At 66.4% G+C, this 18,792-nt stretch overlaps 4 protein-coding genes across 4 annotated transcripts; 1 reads left to right on the top strand and 3 right to left on the bottom strand.

The window, feature by feature from the left end:
* Window positions 1-6: 6 nt before the first annotated feature.
* On the bottom strand, window positions 7-1,613 carry DNAJC22 (DnaJ heat shock protein family (Hsp40) member C22). The gene is made up of 3 exons (XM_065659797.1): window positions 1,506-1,613; window positions 413-1,211; window positions 7-215 (listed from the first exon to the last, which is right to left on the bottom strand). The coding sequence occupies exons 1-3, from the start codon at window positions 1,562-1,564 to the stop codon at window positions 39-41; spliced, it is 1,035 nt and encodes a 344-aa protein (XP_065515869.1). The 5' UTR covers window positions 1,565-1,613; the 3' UTR covers window positions 7-38.
* A 4,565-nt stretch (window positions 1,614-6,178) lies between these two features.
* C1QL4 (complement C1q like 4) lies at window positions 6,179-7,870 on the top strand. Its single transcript, XM_065659598.1, has 2 exons — window positions 6,179-6,694; window positions 7,691-7,870. The coding sequence occupies exons 1-2, from the start codon at window positions 6,179-6,181 to the stop codon at window positions 7,868-7,870; spliced, it is 696 nt and encodes a 231-aa protein (XP_065515670.1).
* A 1,115-nt stretch (window positions 7,871-8,985) lies between these two features.
* PRPH (peripherin) lies at window positions 8,986-11,666 on the bottom strand. Its single transcript, XM_065659578.1, has 9 exons — window positions 11,302-11,666; window positions 10,706-10,766; window positions 10,446-10,541; window positions 10,200-10,355; window positions 9,997-10,122; window positions 9,702-9,922; window positions 9,429-9,478; window positions 9,240-9,310; window positions 8,986-9,132 (listed from the first exon to the last, which is right to left on the bottom strand). The coding sequence occupies exons 1-9, from the start codon at window positions 11,664-11,666 to the stop codon at window positions 9,085-9,087; spliced, it is 1,194 nt and encodes a 397-aa protein (XP_065515650.1). The 3' UTR covers window positions 8,986-9,084.
* Window positions 11,667-12,498: 832 nt separating this feature from the next.
* On the bottom strand, window positions 12,499-15,258 carry LOC136003704 (tubulin alpha-1C chain). The gene is made up of 4 exons (XM_065659577.1): window positions 15,175-15,258; window positions 14,239-14,461; window positions 14,018-14,166; window positions 12,499-13,488 (listed from the first exon to the last, which is right to left on the bottom strand). The coding sequence occupies exons 1-4, from the start codon at window positions 15,175-15,177 to the stop codon at window positions 12,514-12,516; spliced, it is 1,350 nt and encodes a 449-aa protein (XP_065515649.1). The 5' UTR covers window positions 15,178-15,258; the 3' UTR covers window positions 12,499-12,513.
* Between the last annotated feature and the right edge of the window lie 3,534 nt (window positions 15,259-18,792).

The raw sequence follows: 18,792 nt of genomic DNA, 5'->3' as shown, positions 1-18,792 counted from the left end.
AGCAGAGAGAGGGGAAATCGTGTTCACCCACCCCGGCATCACCCCGGGGCTCTCCTGGGCCCTGCCAGCTCCTCGTAGGCCTCCAGCAGCTCGATGAAGCGCCGCTCGGCCTCCTCGGCGCGGTGCCGGTTGTGGTCTGGGTGCCAAAGCTTCACCAGCTCCCGGTAGCTCCGGTGCACGGCCTCGATGGAGGAGCCGGGTGGGAGACCCAGGACCTGCGGGGGAGAGGGGGCTGTGAGGACCTGACATGCTCCCGGGGCCACACGAGTACCTCCAGCAGCTGGAGGGGACCCCAGAAAAGGGGTTTGTCCCCGCTAAGGGCATGGCGGCCGCCGAGCCCCATGGACTCTGCAGCCCCGCATCTCCCCACAGCATCCCTCTTCTGCCCAGTACCCAGCGCCGCATCCTGCACCTCAAACGCCCTCCGCTGCTGCTCGCTCCTGTCGACGCCGGCGCCGCATCCCTGGGAGCCGCCAGAAAAGCCCAAGACCTCAGCCAGGAGCCGCCCGGCGCGGAGGGGCAGGAGCAGGAGCTCGGTGACTGCACGGGCCAGCGCCAGCGCCCCGCTGAGCCCGCGGCAGGCAAGCGGCGCGGCGAAGGCCACAAGCGCCAGCGCCAGGTGGTAGAGTCGGGCTCGCAGCCGGGGCCTCGGCTCCCCGCGGTGGCGGTAGCGCCGGTGCCGCTGGGCAGTGATGGCAGCGGCCACGCTGATGGGCAGCAGCGCCAGCACCCTGCCCTGGAACAGGAGTGAGGCGGCGAAGGCTGTGGCCACCGTGCGGGGCGCTTCCGATGTCTGGTCCCCCACCGAGGCCACCAGCTGCACCCCGAGCCCCACGGCCAGGGGCTGCGCCAGCATCGCCGGTACCCCCGGCAGCCCCAGCGCCGCAGCTAGCCCGAAGTACACCCCCACCAACACCTGCCCAGCCAGGCGCAGGGCGCTGAGCGCCGGTACCGGCCCGGTGCGGGCCACGGGAGCCCCATTGGCCATGGCCACCCAACTTGGGAGGTGCCACACGTCCCAGAGCCAGCCGGCGCCGAAGCCTCCCAGTGTGAGCATCCAGAGCAGTGCGTGGCTGTCTCGGCCCAGGTAGAGGTGGTGCAGCCCCAGCGGCCCCCCAAGAGCCCACAGGCCATAAGCCACCAGCAGCTGCTTGGCCATGGTGTGTGTTACCCCCCCGGGGGGCACCAGCACTGCCGCAGTGTCCAGCACCCTGCAGGGTGGATGGTGCCATCAGGGACCTCGGGTCATGCTGTGTCGTCCCCCCCGACAGACCCCTCCAGTGGGGTCCTACGTGCCTGTTCAGGACCAGTGCATACTAACATGGCTCCCATGTGCCCACCCACCCACCATAGTGCATCCCCACCCAGCACCCACCGGGCCCACCCAGTGCCCCATAAACTCATCCAGGACCCCGTGAACCCACCCAGGACCCAGTGAACCCTCCCAGGACCCCATGAACACACCCATGGACCCATAAGACCCCCTGACCCCTATCCTGACCTACCTCTCCCCATGGAGCGCCTGTGGTGCCGCTCCCCAGATAGACTTTGCCCCACACACCATCGGTCAAAGGGCACTGGCACTGGCAGCAGTGCTGGGACAGCGGGGGGGGGCAGCCCCACAGCAGCCCCACAACTCCCCCCCCGGAGGCACCGGGTGCGGGGTGGACTTGAGCCCGCCCCCAGTGCAGCCGCTGTTTGCTCAGCGCCGCCGTGTTTGCCGGGATTAACCGGCTGCAGCCTCCAATTTGGGCTCATCCATTATTAACGGCTCCGCAGGCGTCCTGCGCCTGGGGCTCAGCGCCGGGGGGCGGCTGAATCCCCCTAGGCTCAGAATGCCCACAGCTACGCAGCCGATTGACTTTGGGGTGCATCACCCCACTAAGCACTGCGCCTGGGCTGGAGGGGGCACCCAGCACTGTGGTGGGGGAACGAGAGGCAGGATGCTAGTGGCGATGGGCTGATACTGTGGTGGAAAGGGGGCAGAAGGGAGATGCTGTGAGCAATGGGAGAGATGCTGTGAGAAATGGGAAGATGCTGTGAGGAATGGGGCATGCTGTGAGCAACGGGAGGATGCTGAGAGGCAATAGGGGAGATGCTGTCGGGCCCCCCCGCCCCGCTGCCCGTCAGGACGCGCTGACAGCACACACCCCCCCCCCCGCTCCGCCCGCCCCGCCTGGCTGCCTCCTTGACAGCGGGTCCCAGCGGCCCCGGCCCACGCTTCGCTGCCTGGCGCGGGGAGGCTCAGCCCCATCACCCTCAATAGGGGTCCCCCCCCGTGGCTGGGCAGGCTCCTCAGCCCCCAGGATCCCTCCCAGAACCCCCCCCCGGCTTGGGGGGGAGCTCTGTCTGTGCCCCCTGTTGCAGCACAGAATAGATGCAGGAAGGGGGGGGGCTCTCACATCCTCATCGATTCCTTTAAGTAACCCCAATTCCAAATGTCAGATTTGTCTCCAGCACTGGGGGTGGATGGAGCCCGCAAGTGGCTGCAGCTCCGTTTGCCCCCAGCTGTGTGTGCAGGGCAGCCCCTGGGGTGCCTCAGTCCTGGGGGGTCATGGGGGGTCTCCATGTGATTGGTGCCATTGGTCAGTGGCAGCCACCAGCGCTGGTGTCATCGACCCCTGGAGCGCCCCTGTGAGCTGAGGCATCTGTCACCGGGACACGGGTACCGGGCTGGGGACATGCCAGGGACCACAGCCAGGGCCTCATCCTGCCATGTCCTCACATAGATGTCCCAATTCACCTGTATCCCCATGCATATATGCCCCAATGTACATCCGCATCCCACTGCACACACATGTCCCAATACATACATATATCCTGATGCACACACGTCCCAGTTCACACCCGTGGTCCCCCGCAGCACATCCCCACACGGCCACCCTGTTCACACTCTGCCGGAGCTGGTTGAAGGCTTCCGGCACCTCTCTCGTGTCGCTGCCTTGTCACTTGGCTGGTAATTAATGCCAGCGCCAGGGCCGGGGTCCCCCCGGGCTCGTCCATCACTGCCAACCCTGGCTGCGCCGCGGCCCCGGTCCCCCCGCGCTGCTCTGAGGGGGATTTGCTATGTATTAGCTGCTGATGCACATTAATACATTAAGGATGTCAGCGGTGCAGCCCAGCTAATTGTCTGATTTAAATGTCTATTTGTCAGTGCCCGGCTCAGGTGGGCATGAGCCGAATCCCCAATGAGCCCCAGGCCCCATAGCACAGGGGGCAGCGCCACACAGGGGGGTGCACAGCCGCGGGGTGCTACAGTGGGGGGCAGGGGGCAAACGGCCTCCCCCTTCCCCCGGCCACCGCTTTAATTGCCGCCCGGGTGGGATGGATTTCTCTGCCTGACATCTCCTGCATCCGTAATAAATGCCACTTGTCCAGAGAATTAATCCGGGCTGGGCCGCAGCCATCCATCCATCCAGGCAGCGCCGGCACGGACAGCCCAGCCACACTGTCCCGGCCAGCACGGGGGGGCACGGCACATCAATCCCCCCTTTGGGAATTCCCCCTTCCCAAGGGATGCCCCCCCTGCCCTGGAGCCAGTGATGGGATGAAACCTTGCAGCACCATAGCACTGGCTGAGTGACACCGTGTATGTGTGTCCCCCCTCCAATGTGGGGCAGCCCCCGCCAGTGGCTGTAGGGCTGGAGATCAGCCCCATCCCAGGGAGGGGTGGACACAGAGAACTGGGATGTAACCCCCCCTAGCACCGCTCAACGCAGAGGCTGCTGCTTTATTGTCGCCGCTCAAGGACAATTTGCATCCAACCTGGGTGGCTTTATTGCCACCAGGGCCTGGATGGAGTGTGCAGCCGCATCCAGCCATCCATATCCATCGGCATTAGGCTCCCTCTGCCACTCGGTGGGTAGGAAAGCACTTGGGGAAGCCATGGGGAGAGGAAAGATGATGTCCCCTGGGTGCCAGGGACAGTGCACCGGCTGCTCTGGACCGTGCACCAAGCAGCACCGGAGCTGCATGTGACCCTGCGGGGGGCGCGTGGCTGCTCCACAAGCCGGTGGGTCCTCGGGGGCCGCGGAGGCAGATGGTGACCGTGGCTGTACCGGCGCCGCCGTCCCCGAGCCGGGTGATGCATTTATTCATGCTCTGCTCTGCCGGCTCGCTCCGGGCTCTGCGGTGCGGGACGTGTCTGTCCCCATCGGGATGACCGCAGCAGCTCCCGTGCCCTGCGTGGGGACAGCAGGAGCAGCCGGAGGAGGGAACCGAGGCTCGGTGCGGCCGCAGGGACCCCACGACGGGGCCCGCTCCCTCCACTCCTCGGTCCCCGGTAATTAGAGGCAGGACTTCCCCTCGCGGCTAATTAACGCGCTGATGCTGCTCATTAACGTCAGGCGGTGGCGGTGGAACTCGGGGGGCTCCCGGGGGCACCGGGGGCTCCCACCTGGGCGAGCGGGGGAGCGGCTTCAGCCGCTTGATTTGTTGCACAAACATCGTCGTGATCGCATCGATCCCCCGCAGAACGGGGCCATAAATCCCGGCAATAGCCCGGGATCGATCGGCGGCCGCTGGAGCCGCCGGCCCGGCCTGGAGAAGCAATGGGATGAATCCCACACATGGAGCATGCACGAGCACGCACACACATGCACAGAGCATGCACATGCATAGGTATGAACACACATGCACTGAGCATGGACATGCATAGAGCATGCACAGGCATAAATACACATGCACTGAGCGTGCACACACACACACACAGAGCATTCACACACATGCGCTAAGCATGTGCATGCATGTGCACAGGTACACTGAGCATGCACATGCATAGAACATGCACATACATAAACACACATGCACGGAGCATGCACACAATAGGAACACAGGCATGCACACACCTGCACTAAGCATGCACACACCTGCACTAATGATGCACATGCACACACACTCCCTCCGCATCCCCAGCTCCAGCCCCCCGGTGGTACCAGGGGCACTGGAGCATCCCCGGGGCTCTGTCCCCATCCTGGGGAGGGACCGGACGCCCCGACAGAGCCCCCCCCCGGCCAGGGGGGTCCCAAAAACGGGCCCACGGTGGTGCATGGGAGGGGGTGCTCTGTGCACCCCCAGCCCCTCGGCCCCCCCGCATCCCCCTTTGCACAATCCCTGCCCCCGCCGCGCTCCCCTCCCTCCCCCACCCCCCTCCCCGCCCTCGCCGTGCCCGGTGCCGTCGAGCGGGGCGGGCCGAGCGGGGCTGCGGGCGCGGTGCGCTGCGGGCGGCGGCCCCGGCACGTGGCTCCCGGCGCCGCGGGCGGCAGGTACCGGAGGGCACCGGCTGTGGGAGGGGGTACGGGACCGGGGGGGACTCCGCTACGGGCCCGGGGTCGTGCGTCCCCGGGGACCATGAGTGGGGCGAGGGGGGGCTCCGGGAGAACCGCCCTTGGCGGCGCTGCCCGTCCCCGTCCCTCCGCCCGTCCCCGCCGGTGCGCACCGGGAGAGCGGGGCCGCTCCGGGGCTGCTGCCGGGGAAAGGAGTCCCGCTCCCGCGGGAGGGGTGCTTGCTCCCGGGCAACTTGGCGAGAAGTTGCCCCGCGCGTCGCTGCGGCTCCATCCCTGCTCTGGTCTCGGTTCTTTCCTGGCTCCATTCCGGTGTCAGCTCCTTCCCGGCTCGGTCCCGGCTCCATCCCGGCTCGGTCCCGGTTCCGGTTACATCACCAGCTCCTCCACCGGCTTCGGTCCTGGCTGCTGCAGGAGCTCCGATCTCTACTCCGTCCCCGGCTCCGATCTCAGCCCCTTCCTCAGCTCCACTCCCGGTTCCATCACCGGCTCCGCTTTCTTCCCCTTCACCAGCGCAAGTCCCCCTTCCATCCGCAGCTCCACTCCCGCTCCTGGTCCCATCCTTGTCCCCGGCGCCAGCCCCGCTGCTGTTACCATCCCTGTCCCTGTTTCCATACCCATCTCCCTTCCTGCTGCTGTCCCCAGCCTGGCTGCTCTTCCCAGCCCCATCCCTGCTGCTGTGACCATCCCTATCCCTACTCTCATCCCTATCCCCATCCGCATCTCCATCCTCATCCCTGTCCCCACCGGGACTTGAGGATCTCCGTGGGCGGCTGGGCGCCGTCCATCCACCCAGCATCACCATTGCACCCAAGGGTGACGAGGACCTCCTGGCACTGGCGGCTTCGCGGCTGAGCCGGCGGAAGCGGGTGGCCGGGGCAGCCGTTGGCGTGGCCATGGTGCTGGTGCTTCTGGTGGCCATCCCACTGCTGGTGCACAGCTCCAAGGCGGCCGCGCACTATGAGATGCTGGGCAGCTGCCGTATGGTCTGTGACCCCTACCCCGAGCTGCCCGCGGCCTCCCCACCGCCCTTTCTGCCCGGTGCCAAGGGTGAGCCGGGCCGCAAGGGCCGTGCTGGAGTACGGGGACCCCCCGGGCCACCGGGACCGCGGGGGCCACCGGGTGAACCAGGTCGGCCGGGGCCACCAGGGCCACCAGGGCCGGGTCCTGGGGGGTACATCCCCTCCTTCTACAGCCCCAAGATAGCCTTCTATGCTGGGCTGCGGAAGCCCCACGAGGGCTATGAGGTGCTGCGCTTCGACGATGTGGTCACCAACGTGGGCAACTACTACGAGCCTTCGAGTGGGAAGTTCACCTGTCCCCTTCCTGGCATCTACTTCTTCACCTACCATGTCCTCATGCGCGGCGGCGATGGCACCAGCATGTGGGCCGATCTCATGAAGAATGGACAGGTACAGGCTGGGACCAGAACTGGTGCCACCACTGCAACCGCGGCTCCTCCCGGTATCCCCCATCCTGCTTCCTCCCAACCAGTCCCTTGCCCTGTTCCAGCCTGGCTTTGGTTATCTCCATCCAGCTCCTCCAGTCCCATTTCCCCCCATCCCAGTTTTCTTCATCCCAATTTCCTCCATCCCAGTTCTCCCACTCTGCTTCACCTATCGCGCTTTTTCCATCTTGTTTACTCCCACCCTGCTTTTCCCATTGTTTTCCCTTAAATCTCCATCGCTCCATCCTGGTTCCCCTCATTACTGACCCCCCCATCCAAGCTCCACCCATCATGATTCCCCCCCTCCAATTCCCCCCACCACACACATTCCATTTCCACCATTCAATTCCCCCAGCCTAATTCCCATCCTCTTCTTCCCGTACCTCTTCCTCCATCCCATTTTCCCCTCTCCCAGCTCCCTCAGTAGCCCCATTCCCATCTCCCACCCATCCCATTCCCCCTCTGGGACCATGGGGTGACGGGGGGAGCACATGCCTATCCTTGGGGACATGAAACCCCCATTCCCGGCGCTCCTGCTGCAGGTCCGGGGGTGGGGGGGGAGCACGCTCCCCCAGGAGCACCGAGCTCTGGGGTGGGGGGGCGGGTCTGTGCTCCCCCTGGCAGGTCCCTTTGTTTGTGGTGGCGCAGCTCCCGCCCTGGACGCTTCCCTTTTATTATGGGAGAAACAAGGATGGATCCAGCTGGATCAATGGCGGCTCCATCGCCCCCCCCCGGGGCGCTCCTGGTCCCGGGGCTCGCCGGTTGAACACCGACAGAGAGACCCATGCGAGCGGTCGGGGGGGTGCTCTGTCCCTGTCCCCTCCCAAAGCAGGTTGGGAGCAGGGGGGGCACCATCGGGGCACAGCGTGACCTTGAGCCGGGGCTGAGCAGGGCGGGGGAATCCTGGGCACAGTGTGACACAGACAGGGGGGCTCTGATGACCGTGTCCCCCATCCTCCAGGTCCGGTCCAGCGCCATCGCGCAGGATGCGGACCAGAACTACGACTACGCCAGCAACAGCGTCATCCTGCACTTGGACGTGGGGGACGAGGTCTTCATCAAACTGGACGGAGGCAAAGTGCACGGCGGCAACACCAACAAGTACAGCACCTTCTCCGGGTTCATCATCTACCCCGACTGACGCCCCCGGCGCTCCTCCCTTTCAAGCCCACCCCCATCAGTGCTCCGTGTCCCCCTCCCCGCATGCAACACCCAAGGGTGGCATCGGGGTGTCCCGGTGCTGTCCCCATCCCCGCAGCTGATCGTGGGGCTTCATGACACCCCCCAGTAAAGCACTCGGGGTTTGGATGTGCAGCGGCTGTTGCCACCTCCATGGGGGGGCGGCCTGGAAGGGAACCTTTGGAGACACTACCCCGGGCCGGGGTGGGGGGGGGGGGAGGACTGAGCAGCTGTGACGAGCTCCGCACCGATGGGGGGAACCCCTCGATGTCACCTTCCCCATCACCCCCCCGGAACACAGGGACAGCGACAGCACCCCGGGGCGAGGTCACACTGCGAACCCCCCCCTTACCCCGCAGCCTGCATCCCCATCCCTGTCCCCGCATGGCATTGGGCTGGTGCTGCCACCGCCCGGCAGGCGCCCACAGGACACGGGTAGGACCGGGGATGTAGGGGGATCTCGGGAAGGGGTGCCGGGGATGGGGGCTCACAGCACCGGACACTCAGCACCGGGGGGTGGAGGGAGCTGGGTGATCTTCGAATTGAACCGCGGAGGGTCGGGGGCTGCTGCCGAGGTATGGGGGGACCCCCCCTCTTCGGGACCCTCCCCCATATCCCAGCTCCCCGTTCTCGCCCCGGTCCCGTTTCACCTTGAACGCGGCCCCTCTTTATAAACACCGCCAACGCCACCGAATCGCCCCGCGTCCCAGAAATGACCAATCAGCAGCGGCACCGCTCGCAAGCACCCGTCTGGGATTGGTCGAGGGCCCAGTCCTCTCAGCGATAGGCTGATATCAGCCTATCAGGTCCCGGGAAGGGAAGACGCTGATTATAGAGAGGGGAGTAGACCGCCGGGATAGGGGATTGTGGGACAGCGCCGCCTGGTGGTCCCGCACCAGTAACGCTCCGCGGTAAAGGTGCGAGCCCCGGGATGCCCCCGGCGCCTCCGCGCGTGACTCGGTCCCTCCGCGCCACAGCCTTTATTTGCGGGGGGTCAGCCCCAGCGTCCCGGACCCTGCGACCCCCGGAGGCGGGGGGGCACTCGGTGAACGTTAAATACAGACGAGGGGTGGGAGGGGGGCATAAATAGCAATGAATAAGGGGGGGCACAAGGCACCAGATGCATCGCGCCGCTGCGATGGGGGGGCAGCCGGTGAAGGCCCCCTGGACCCTCCATCACTGTCCCGGCTCTGCTCTCTGTCTGTGCGACTCCGTCACCACCTGCTGTTGGGGGGATAAGGGGGGGTCAAGACATGGGTGGGGTTGACACCCCAGGTAGGGACAGCCCCAGAGAGGGGGTTCCCCCTCATCCAGGGACAGGGACCCCGCACCTGCCCGTCCCGTGTCTCAATGGTTTTGATGAGCACCATCCTCCGAGTCGGGCTCTGCACAGGCTCCAGCACTGGGGGCCACAGAAGCCATGAGTCCACCCCCGAGGCAGGGCACAGGGACCCACCTGCACCCTCACGGGGGAAAACGACCCCCAAGGACACAATTGGGGCACCCCTGACCCCTCTCACCTGAGCTTCTCCCGCTGAAGGAGGTTGGAGGGTGTGGGGGGACAGTGATCCTGGGGGGCAGAAAGGGGGTGAGGGGGTTGTAGGGTGTCACTGGTCATCACCGAGTGACCCCATCACGGGCAGGTTGGGAGGCAGCAGTTCCCTCATCCTCACCCCATCCCTTGGTCTTGCTGTTATCTTCAAGCTCCCGTGGGATGGGAGCTGCTTGTCCCCTGTGGAGCCACCTCCTTCACAGGAGATCCCATGGGAAAGACAGTGGGGGGAGGCCCTCACCTGCTCTCCTCGCCCTCCAGCAGCTTGCGGTACGTGGCAATCTCGATGTCCAGAGCCATCTTGACGTTGAGCAGGTCCTGGTACTCGCGGAGATGCCGAGCCATCTCCTCCTTGAGCTGCCGCAGCTCCTGTTCCAGATGCTCCACCACATCCCGGTAACTCCCGATCTCCTCCCCAAACTCAGCCTCCATCTCCCGTATCTGCCGCTGCAATGCCTCGTTCTGCACGAGATGATGATGCGCTGCAGGGCCTGGGGCTGGGGTCCCCCTATAAGTGTTCCCCGCCCGGGTCTCACCATGCTCTTCAGCCCATCCACCTCGCTGGTGAGGCTCTGGATCTGCCGCCGTGACTCGTTCATCTCCTGCTTAGCCAAGCGCAGCGCCTCCTGGTTGCGGTTGGCTGCATCCGAGAGGTCTGCGAACTGCAGCACCCAGGGGGGGCGTCAGAGCTATTGGGGTGTCCCAGACCCCAACCAGAGCCCCCCTCGGCCCCGGGTACCTTGGACTTGTACCACTCCTCTGCCTCCTGCAGGTTCCTCACAGCGATGCTCTCATACTGGGTGCGGATCTCCCGCAGCGCCGCTGTCAGCTCTGGCTTGCAGAGCTCCACTGGCGGCACTGGGCTCGGGGCGCTCACCCCCAGGTCCCGTAGCTCCTGGGGGGCACAAGGGCGGTCACAATATGTCACGACACAGCTCATGGACCCTGCCCATGTCCCCCATCCTGACCAGTGTCCCCATCGCACCTCCTCATGCAGCTTCCTGAGGAAGCCAATCTCATCGAGCAGCAGCTCCACCTTCCGCTCCAGCTCCAGGCGGGACAAGGTGGCATCGTCCACGTCCTGTGGGCATGGCCGGGATGAATTGAGGGGCAGCAGGGAGTGGATGGGCACCCGCAGACCACCCCGGGTCCTCCCGTTAGTCCACATGATGCATGGCCAGGGCCTTCACATGCGTGAGCAGCTTGGGGGGCAAGGGAGAGTGGGCACTGCATGAGGCCCCTCACCTTGCGGAACAGCACCAGGCTCTTCTCTGCATCCTCCCGCTTCTGGGTCTCATCCTCCAGCCTGGGGACAGCAGGAGGGGAACAAGATGAGGACCCTCCTGCAGCCCCCACTCTGCAGGCACATAGGGATGGAGGAGTGCGCAAGCCTGAGCCAGGGCAGGACCCGCACATCCTGCCCTGTCTTGGGGTCAAGACCTCACTGTAGCCCCCCAGTACCCCCCACTGGGCCACCCTCCTCCCCGGGGGTGGTTCAGCCCCTGCCTTGGGCCCATCTCCCACCTCAGTGCTTGTCCTTGTCCACTCCCAGTGCCCCCCGTGCCCCACCCTCTGCAGTGCCCGAGCTCCCCACTCTTTACGGTCTCTCCCAGTCCTCCCGGTGCTTTCTCCAGCCTCTCCGGGTCCTCCCCAGCACATCCCGATACACGAGGGGCTCCCCTCCCCGCAGCCTCCAGTGCATCCCCACCACCAACACCCCCGGTGCTTCCCCATCCTGCTACACGCCCCTGGGTACCCGTGGGGCATCTCCCCGTGACTTCTCCAGCACGTCCCAGTGCATCCCTTGTCCCAGCGCATCCCTCATCCCGGCGCCCACCCACCGCTGCCGCAGGGCCGCCAGGTCAGCGGCCAACCCGTCTCGCTCTGTCTGGAGGCGGTCCCGGTCCCGGCCGAGGAGCTGCAGCCGCTCCCGCAGCCCCCGCAGTTCCCCCTGCACCAGCCCGGCCGTGCGGGGCGCGGCGGCGGCGGCGGCGCGGCCCAGCGCTGCTCGAAGGGCCCCGTTCTGTCTCTCCAGAGCCCGCACCCGCTCCAGGAAAGCGGCGAAACGATCGTTCAGGGCAGCCAGCTCCTCCCGCTCCGCGCCCCGAGCCGCCGCCGCAGCCGCCAGCAGCCCCGGAGCCGCGCTGAGGGGTGGCGGCGGCCCGAAGGAGCGCCGCGGGGCGGGGGCGCGGCCGCCGCGGCTCATGCTGGTATCGGGGGTGCGGCGGTTCCCGGTACCGTCCGTTTATAGCGGGCGGCTGCTCCGCCCCTTCGGGGGGACCTGGGGGTGCGAGGGGAGGGGTCTCCCGGCTGGGGGCTGCCGGTGCCCCTCGGGGGGCGGGATGGGGCAGGCCCAGGGGCCCAGCAACAGCGGGAGCGGGGAGGAGAGGGGCCGGGGGGACCCCGATTCACTGGAATGGAGGGAGAGGGTCCCCCTGCAAGGCCACAGCAGAGGGGCTGGGGAACGCCGTGGGGTGAATCCCCGGAGCGGGGGCTACCGCAGCTCAGCGGGTCCCATCCTGCTCTATGGAGCAGGCCGTGTCCCTCCCCAGCAGCAGGGAGTGGAGGCCCTCACGTGTCCCCCCCTTCTGAAAGGGCAGCCATGACTCGGCTCTGCAGGATCTGCCTTCCACAGGCAGCACTTACGGGAAGGGGTCAGTGCCCTGCCCAGCACAGCAGCCAGATGCCATGTAGAGCACAGGGCACCGGCATTGGGCTGGATCCTGGCTGCACTACAGGGCCCAAAGCAGAGTGTGATCCAGGGGTCCCCAGCCCACCGGGTGGCCCATTCTGTGCCAGGGACAGCAGCACAGAGAGGGAGACATGAACCCCTCTGAGGTGCAGGCAGCCCGACAGGGCACATCCAAGCCACGGCACAGGACCCAGCCAAGGTACACCCATGGCACAGAATCACCCACACCAGCCAGGACCCACCCCCCCTCAGAGCATCCCCCGTCTCTGATCACTCCCAATGGACAATGAACGAGTCAAGAGTGGAAACAGCATCTTTAATGATGAGCATCACAGTGTCACAGGCACAAGAGCCAAAGGCACTAATATTCCTCCCCATCCTCCTCCCCTTCCACACTGTCAGCCCCCACCTCCTCATAATCCTTCTCCAGTGCAGCCATGTCCTCACGGGCCTCCGAGAACTCGCCCTCCTCCATGCCCTCCCCCACGTACCAGTGCACAAAGGCTCTCTTGGCATACATCAGGTCGAACTTGTGGTCCAGGCGGGCCCAGGCCTCGGCGATGGCCGTGGTGTTGCTCAGCATGCACACCGCGCGCTGCACCTTGGCCAGGTCCCCACCGGGCACCACTGTCGGGGGCTGGTAGTTGATGCCCACCTTGAAGCCGGTGGGGCACCAGTCCACGAACTGGATGGTGCGCTTGGTCTTGATGGTGGCAATGGCAGCGTTGACATCCTTGGGCACCACGTCCCCACGGTACAGCAGGCAGCACGCCATGTACTTGCCGTGCCGTGGGTCACACTTCACCATCTGGTTGGCCGGCTCGAAGCAGGCATTGGTGATCTCAGCCACAGTGAGCTGCTCATGGTAAGCCTTCTCAGCTGAGATGACAGGGGCGTAGGTGGCCAGAGGGAAGTGGATGCGGGGGTACGGCACCAGGTTGGTCTGGAACTCCGTCAGGTCGACATTCAGGGCCCCATCGAAGCGCAGGGAGGCTGTGATGGAGGACACAATCTGGCTGATGAGGCGGTTGAGGTTGGTGTAGGTGGGCCTCTCGATGTCCAGGTTGCGGCGGCAGATGTCATAGATGGCCTCGTTGTCCACCATGAAAGCACAGTCAGAGTGCTCCAGAGTGGTGTGGGTGGTGAGGATGGAGTTGTAGGGCTCCACCACGGCTGTGGAGACCTGCGGGGCTGGGTAGATGGAGAACTCCAGCTTGGACTTCTTGCCATAGTCGACAGAGAGGCGCTCCATGAGCAGGGAGGTGAAGCCGGATCCAGTGCCACCTCCGAAGCTATGGAAGACCAGGAAGCCCTGCAGCCCCGTGCACTGGTCAGCCTGTTGGTAGAACCCCCAGCGGGGTCCAGAATGGGTCAGCCATGGCTTTGGAGCTGCATGCTCCCCAGGATGGGTGCAGCCGGAGCCACCCGGCCCACACAAGCCCATGGGCAGCCAAGCTGTGGCTTTGATGTGCCTGGAGCTCCCAGAGCGGAGCCGGCGGCACTCCAGGTCCAGCCAGCCCTGGCGCCAGCCTCAGCATGGGAACCTCAGGTTCAAAGAGCTCAGGCAGCCGCACCAGTCCAACCAGTGCTGCACCAGCACCCAAACTGGGGCTGCGAGTCCCCCCTTGCCCCGGGCATGGGGCTTCTCATCCTCCTTCCCATACATGGGCTCAGGAGATGCGTTCAATGTGGGCACCAGAGACAGGCCAGACCTGTCCCACATACCTCAGGGCAGCTCCACCTCCTGTCCCAAAGTGCTGATGAGGTGAGAAGGACCCGTTGATCACCCCCCAGGGACAACGACTTCCCTTTATCCTCAGCCACTCCTCCACCCTAGGAACAAACCCACCACATAGGATGCCCACCAGCTTGCGGATGCGATCGAGGACCAGGTCGATGATCTCCTTCCCGATGGTGTAGTGCCCACGGGCGTAGTTGTTGGCCGCATCCTCCTTGCCCGTGATCAGCTGCTCGGGGTGGAAGAGCTGCCGGTACGTCCCCGTGCGCACCTCGTCTGCGGAGAGAGCCCGTTAGCGCCCGGCGGCCCGTGGAGCCCGGACCCTCCCCAGCCCTGGCCCACGCTCACCGATCACCGTGGGCTCCAGGTCCACGAAGACGGCGCGGGGCACGTGCTTGCCGGCGCCCGTCTCGCTGAAGAAGGTGTTGAAGGAGTCGTCCCCGCCGCCGATGGTCTTGTCACTGGGCATCTGCCCATCGGGCTGGATGCCGTGCTCCAGGCAGTACAGCTCCCAGCAGGCATTGCCGATCTGCACGCCCGCTTGGCCAACGTGGATGGAGATGCATTCGCGCTGCAGGGACACAGGGGACAGGCTCATATCCCCCCAGATCCGATTAGGTTAATTCACACCCACCGCTCCGAGACAGGGGTTGGGATTCCTCAGGGTTATTCCCAGTCTTCACCATTCTCTATCTAGGCTTGCATGGGGAGAGAGGCAACTTCACTGCCCTCTTTCCAGAGATCCCCACCAGCCCCAGTTCAGGTGCACCCATTGATTACAAAGGGGAATCCCCCTTTGCTCCAGCAGCGCTCATCCAGAGGGATGGGAGCCCGGAACCCCGCCATGCCGCGGCTCAGGGGCAAGAGCAAACTCTCGATAACCTCCCGGGACCGCGAAGCGTTTCCCCACCGCAGCCACTGCCGAGTCCGCCCCCCACCCCCGTCGCCCCACACATGAGGGGCTCTCCCTATCCCCAGCAGGGTATCACGGCAGATCCCACCCCACTCCCCGCAGCACCTCCTTGGGACACGTTTCCCTCCCCAGGAGCAGATGCATCCAGGTCCTGCATTGGAGCCCGGGGCACGCAGTGCGCCCAGGGCTGGGACCCTCGACCCCCGCATCCCAAACACCCCACACCAGGATCATACGGAGCCCCTCATAGAGCATAAAAGTGCCCAGCAGCCCCACAGTGTCCTGGGCACACAAGAACCCTTCACCCTCCGGGACACAGCTCCACGTGCTACCGTGGACTTGGGGAGGTCCCGCACCCCCCCTGCCCTCACCATGGCCGCTCACTGCCCGAACCGCTACGGAGTCACCGAGGAAGGAGGCGGGGGGCTCCCGGAGAGGCCCTCCCGTGATATACCGGAGCGGGGGCGGGGCAGGACAGGGGGAGGGGGCGCGGCATCGCATTTTCCCACCTCCGCTACGCCCCTTCACCGACTGGCCACGCCCTCTCCGCCCCGCCTCGGTTCTGATTGGCAGGCTCGAAAGCCGGCGGGGGTTGGGTGGGCGGTGACGTCAGCGGAGTGGAATGTGGAGGGCGGGAAAGGGGGCGAGGGGCGGGGCTTGAGGAGGAGGGGGATTTGGGGTCATTTGGGGGGGGTTGGGGTCATTTGGGGGGGGTTGGGGGTTTTTAGGGCCGGGCGGGGCTGAGGTGGGCAGGAGCGGTCCGTGAGCCCTCCTCGCCGCTCCCCGCAGGGAGCGCCACGGCCCAGGCTGTGCTGGGGGCCCCGGGTGGGGGGCCCCGGGTGGGGGGCCCCGTGCCGAGATCTCCCCCCCCCCCCCCCCCCCCCCTCCCCGTCCCCGTCCCGGTGCCGTTCCTGTGGGAAGCCCCGCGGGCCCCCGCCGCGCCGGCTCCTGCTCCCGCTCCCGGCGCCGCGCACGTTCCCCTGCCAGGCGCCGGAGGCGCTCCTCGGGGAGCGCAGGACGGGCGGGAGGGATTGGACCCCCCCGGCAGTGGTCGGGGTTCCGAGGACCTCAGCGTGAGGACACGGCAGCCCCGGAGACCCCCAGGCCCGGATCGGAACCCGAGCGCTGCCGCCCTTGGTGTACACCCCCCCCCCACAAACGGACCCTGTTCCCACGTCGGGCTGAGGGTGGGGAGGCCGTGATGTCCCCGGGGGACCCCAGGGAGGGTCCCGGCATGGCCTGGGCACCCCCAGTGTGCCCCCACTCCTCAGGTCCCCTAATGCCCCCCCATCCCCTGGGCTCCCCGGTGTCCCCCCACTCCCTGCGCACATCCTCGCTGCTGGCACCCGCCTGGGGCCGGGGTACCCCTGCGACCCCCGCTCCCTGCGCCCCCGAGAGTCCCCCCCACCCCATCTCCTGCTGGGTTCCGGGGGTGCTTTGGGGGAGGGCAGCGCGGAGACCCGCCCGCAGCGGGGTCTCTCTCGCCTCCAGCCGCCGCCGCCCTGCTCCTTTATTGCGGGTTTTGCCGCATTGCGGTGCTGTGATGCTGCAGCCCCCTCCCCACGGCGGCGCGGTCGCACCCCCCCCACCCCCCGGCTGCAGCCCCCCCCTTCCTGCCCCCTGGTTGAGCCCCCTTTTTGTTGTGGCTTCCGCAGAGTGGGGGCTGCGCGGGGGGGGGGGGGCACAGGACACCCAACTGCGGGGACACCACTGTGTCCCCCCCGTGCCAGGAAACCAGGAGCCACCGGCACTCAAAGCCCCCCCCCCCGAGATGCCCAGCCGGGGGGGGGCAGCATGGGCAGAGCTGTGGGCTCTGCGTGGCCCAAGAGGGGTCCCCGGTGGGGCAATGGCCTGTCCCGTGCCCAGCAGTGGACATGGCAGGGCGGGGGGGGGGGGGGGTACAACACCCGTCGCCAGGAGCCGCCGCGTTGCTACCAACAGTCAACAGAGCACAGGAGGCCGGGAAGTGCTGAGGGGGCCGGGAGCAGGGCCAGCCCCCCCCCCCCGCCCGGCACACAGTGGGGCTGGGTAGCTCCATGGCATCCATGGCAGGGTGGGCGTTGGGAAACCCCCGTGCCTGTGCACCCCCGCCAGCAGGCACTGGGGGGGTCCCAGAGATGATGTCCCCCTCCAGCACAGCAGGGTCAGGCATGGGGGGCGACTCCAGGCCTGTCTTCCCACACCCCCCACAGGCCCTGGGATGGATACTGGGGAAGGGGAATGCGGGAGGAGGGGGGTCCCAGCCCATCTCTTAGCAACCGGTCTCCTAGCAACCCCGCCACCACGGCGGTTGCCTGGCAGCTGCCGGCGTGGGGACGAGTGGCCCTCCATACCTAACGAGATGGGGAGAGACACTGGGGCCCCCCGGCACCCAGAGCCCCACATCCTATACCCCGCATTGCCCAGGGGGGGCTGAGCCACCACCACCCCATGGGGCACCCCCTGCCAGCCCACGGCTTGGGGTACACAATGGGCAGGGAACCCTCCAGCACGGACATAGGTCCCCTGGGCGGGAGCTATTGGAGGGCCTCGAACCCCCAGACCCTGGGGACATCGTGGGGATGCGCTGGGGATGCGCCGCCAGGTCCCACACCACCGCTGGGGGGCTGGGGCCATGGGGAGACAAAGACATGAGGCGTTTCTCATGCAGGGATGGCCCCACTGTGCCAGGGCTGGGGGGGGGCTGAACTGCTTTGGGCTTAGGGTGCCCCTAAAACCCGTTTGCTCCCGGTGGGAGCCGGATCTCCCGGTTCTCCTCTACTCTGCACAAGCAGGACCGCCCTGTCCTTTGTTCTGGTGGGCGATGCCCAAATCCTCACCCCTCTTTGTCTGCAGCCCCACAAGCCTGCTCCCACCCCACTTCAGCAGCACCCCAGAAGCACTGGGCTGGTGGGGGGTGGTAGTGGCAGTGGGGATGTGGGGCTGGTGCTGAGGTTGTGGGGCTGGGACTGGGGAAGTGTATCTGGGACTGGGGACGAGGGAACCTGGAGCTGCAAAGGAAACTGCAGAATGTGGGAAGAGCAGAGAAGAATGGCATTTCCCACGGCGGGGGGGGCACCCTGGCAGCTCCATTGCAGCAGCTGGGACCAGCTCTGAAGGTGGTGTGGGGTCATCCCTCTATGGAGACTGACCCCCCCAAGCCCCCACCCCCCAGCCCAGCCACCGTGGCCTTTGCAGGGACAGAAAGGAGGGGAAACGCCATGGCTGTGGGGCTGGTGACTCGGGGGGGCCATGCAGGGGCTGCAGCAGATGGAGGGGGGGGTGAGGGATTCATGTCCTGGTGTCCCCGCTGTGTCCCCATCAACCACCAGCTGCGCAGAGCAGCTGCCCCAGCCCGAAAACCCCACCTCGGGCCTTTGTCCCCCTTGTCTCCTCAGTGTCTGCAGCTCCCCAGCACTACCTGTCTCCAGCTGCCCCCAGGAGGACCCTTTTTCCCCTGGGTTGGGCCCTGCGGGGCTGGGTTCTGCTGCCTGAGCAGACAAAGAGGCACTGGAAGGAATGGGCACGGACCAGGCTGCAGCCAGGGCACCAGGCCACAGTGGGGACTGAGGCCAAGTGGTGGCTGGGAAGCAGGGCACTGGGACACGGCCAGGTCTAGGACAGCGTCCCTGCGTTGGGGACAGCATCCCTGGGGATGGGGACAAGGCCACGACTGGGGACGGGGACCAGGGTGTGGCTAGGGATGGGGACAGGGATGGGGACCAAGTGTGATGGGGATGGGGACAACAGTGAGGTTGGGGACAGGGAGGGTGCGTGGCTGAGGATGGGGCCGGGAGCACAGACTGGAGCCAGGGCAGGGATGGTGGCACAGGCAGGGATGGTGAAGGTTACGCAGAACCCGCGTGTGGCTGAGGACTGGGACAGGGATGTTACCGGGAGCCAGGCCTGTGGACACGGGGACGGTGACACCATTGGGGCAGTGTGGAGGGACGGGGGCACGGTCGGGACCGGCAGCTTGGCTGGGAACGGGCACCGGAACCAGGCGGGGC

Source organism: Lathamus discolor, chromosome 23 (genome assembly GCF_037157495.1).
Source record: "Lathamus discolor isolate bLatDis1 chromosome 23, bLatDis1.hap1, whole genome shotgun sequence".
In the NCBI taxonomy this organism is placed as follows: Eukaryota; Metazoa; Chordata; class Aves; order Psittaciformes; family Psittacidae; genus Lathamus; species Lathamus discolor.
This window is presented reverse-complemented; position numbering and strand designations above follow the sequence as displayed.

What these genes read in the sequence shown, in the direction of transcription:
- DNAJC22 (XM_065659797.1), bottom strand. Translation starts at nt 1,564, where the DNA reads ATGGTGTGTGGGGCAAAGTCTATCTGGGGAGCGGCACCACAGGCGCTC. An exon ending in CAGGCGCTCCATGGGGAGAG is followed by an intron (nt 1,212 to 1,505) that starts GTAGGTCAGGAT and finishes TCCACCCTGCAG; the next exon opens with GGTGCTGGACACTGCGGCAG. An exon ending in AGCAGCGGAGGGCGTTTGAG is followed by an intron (nt 216 to 412) that starts GTGCAGGATGCG and finishes TCTCCCCCGCAG; the next exon opens with GTCCTGGGTCTCCCACCCGG.
- C1QL4 (XM_065659598.1), top strand. Translation starts at nt 6,179, where the DNA reads ATGGTGCTGGTGCTTCTGGTGGCCATCCCACTGCTGGTGCACAGCTCC. An exon ending in ATCTCATGAAGAATGGACAG is followed by an intron (nt 6,695 to 7,690) that starts GTACAGGCTGGG and finishes CCCATCCTCCAG; the next exon opens with GTCCGGTCCAGCGCCATCGC.
- PRPH (XM_065659578.1), bottom strand. Translation starts at nt 11,666, where the DNA reads ATGAGCCGCGGCGGCCGCGCCCCCGCCCCGCGGCGCTCCTTCGGGCCG. An exon ending in CTGGCGGCCCTGCGGCAGCG is followed by an intron (nt 10,767 to 11,301) that starts GTGGGTGGGCGC and finishes TGCTGTCCCCAG; the next exon opens with GCTGGAGGATGAGACCCAGA. An exon ending in TTGAGACACGGGACGGGCAG is followed by an intron (nt 9,133 to 9,239) that starts GTGCGGGGTCCC and finishes TCCCCCCAACAG; the next exon opens with CAGGTGGTGACGGAGTCGCA.
- LOC136003704 (XM_065659577.1), bottom strand. An exon ending in CCTGGAGCCCACGGTGATCG is followed by an intron (nt 14,167 to 14,238) that starts GTGAGCGTGGGC and finishes CTCTCTCCGCAG; the next exon opens with ACGAGGTGCGCACGGGGACG. An exon ending in TCGATCGCATCCGCAAGCTG is followed by an intron (nt 13,489 to 14,017) that starts GTGGGCATCCTA and finishes TTCTACCAACAG; the next exon opens with GCTGACCAGTGCACGGGGCT.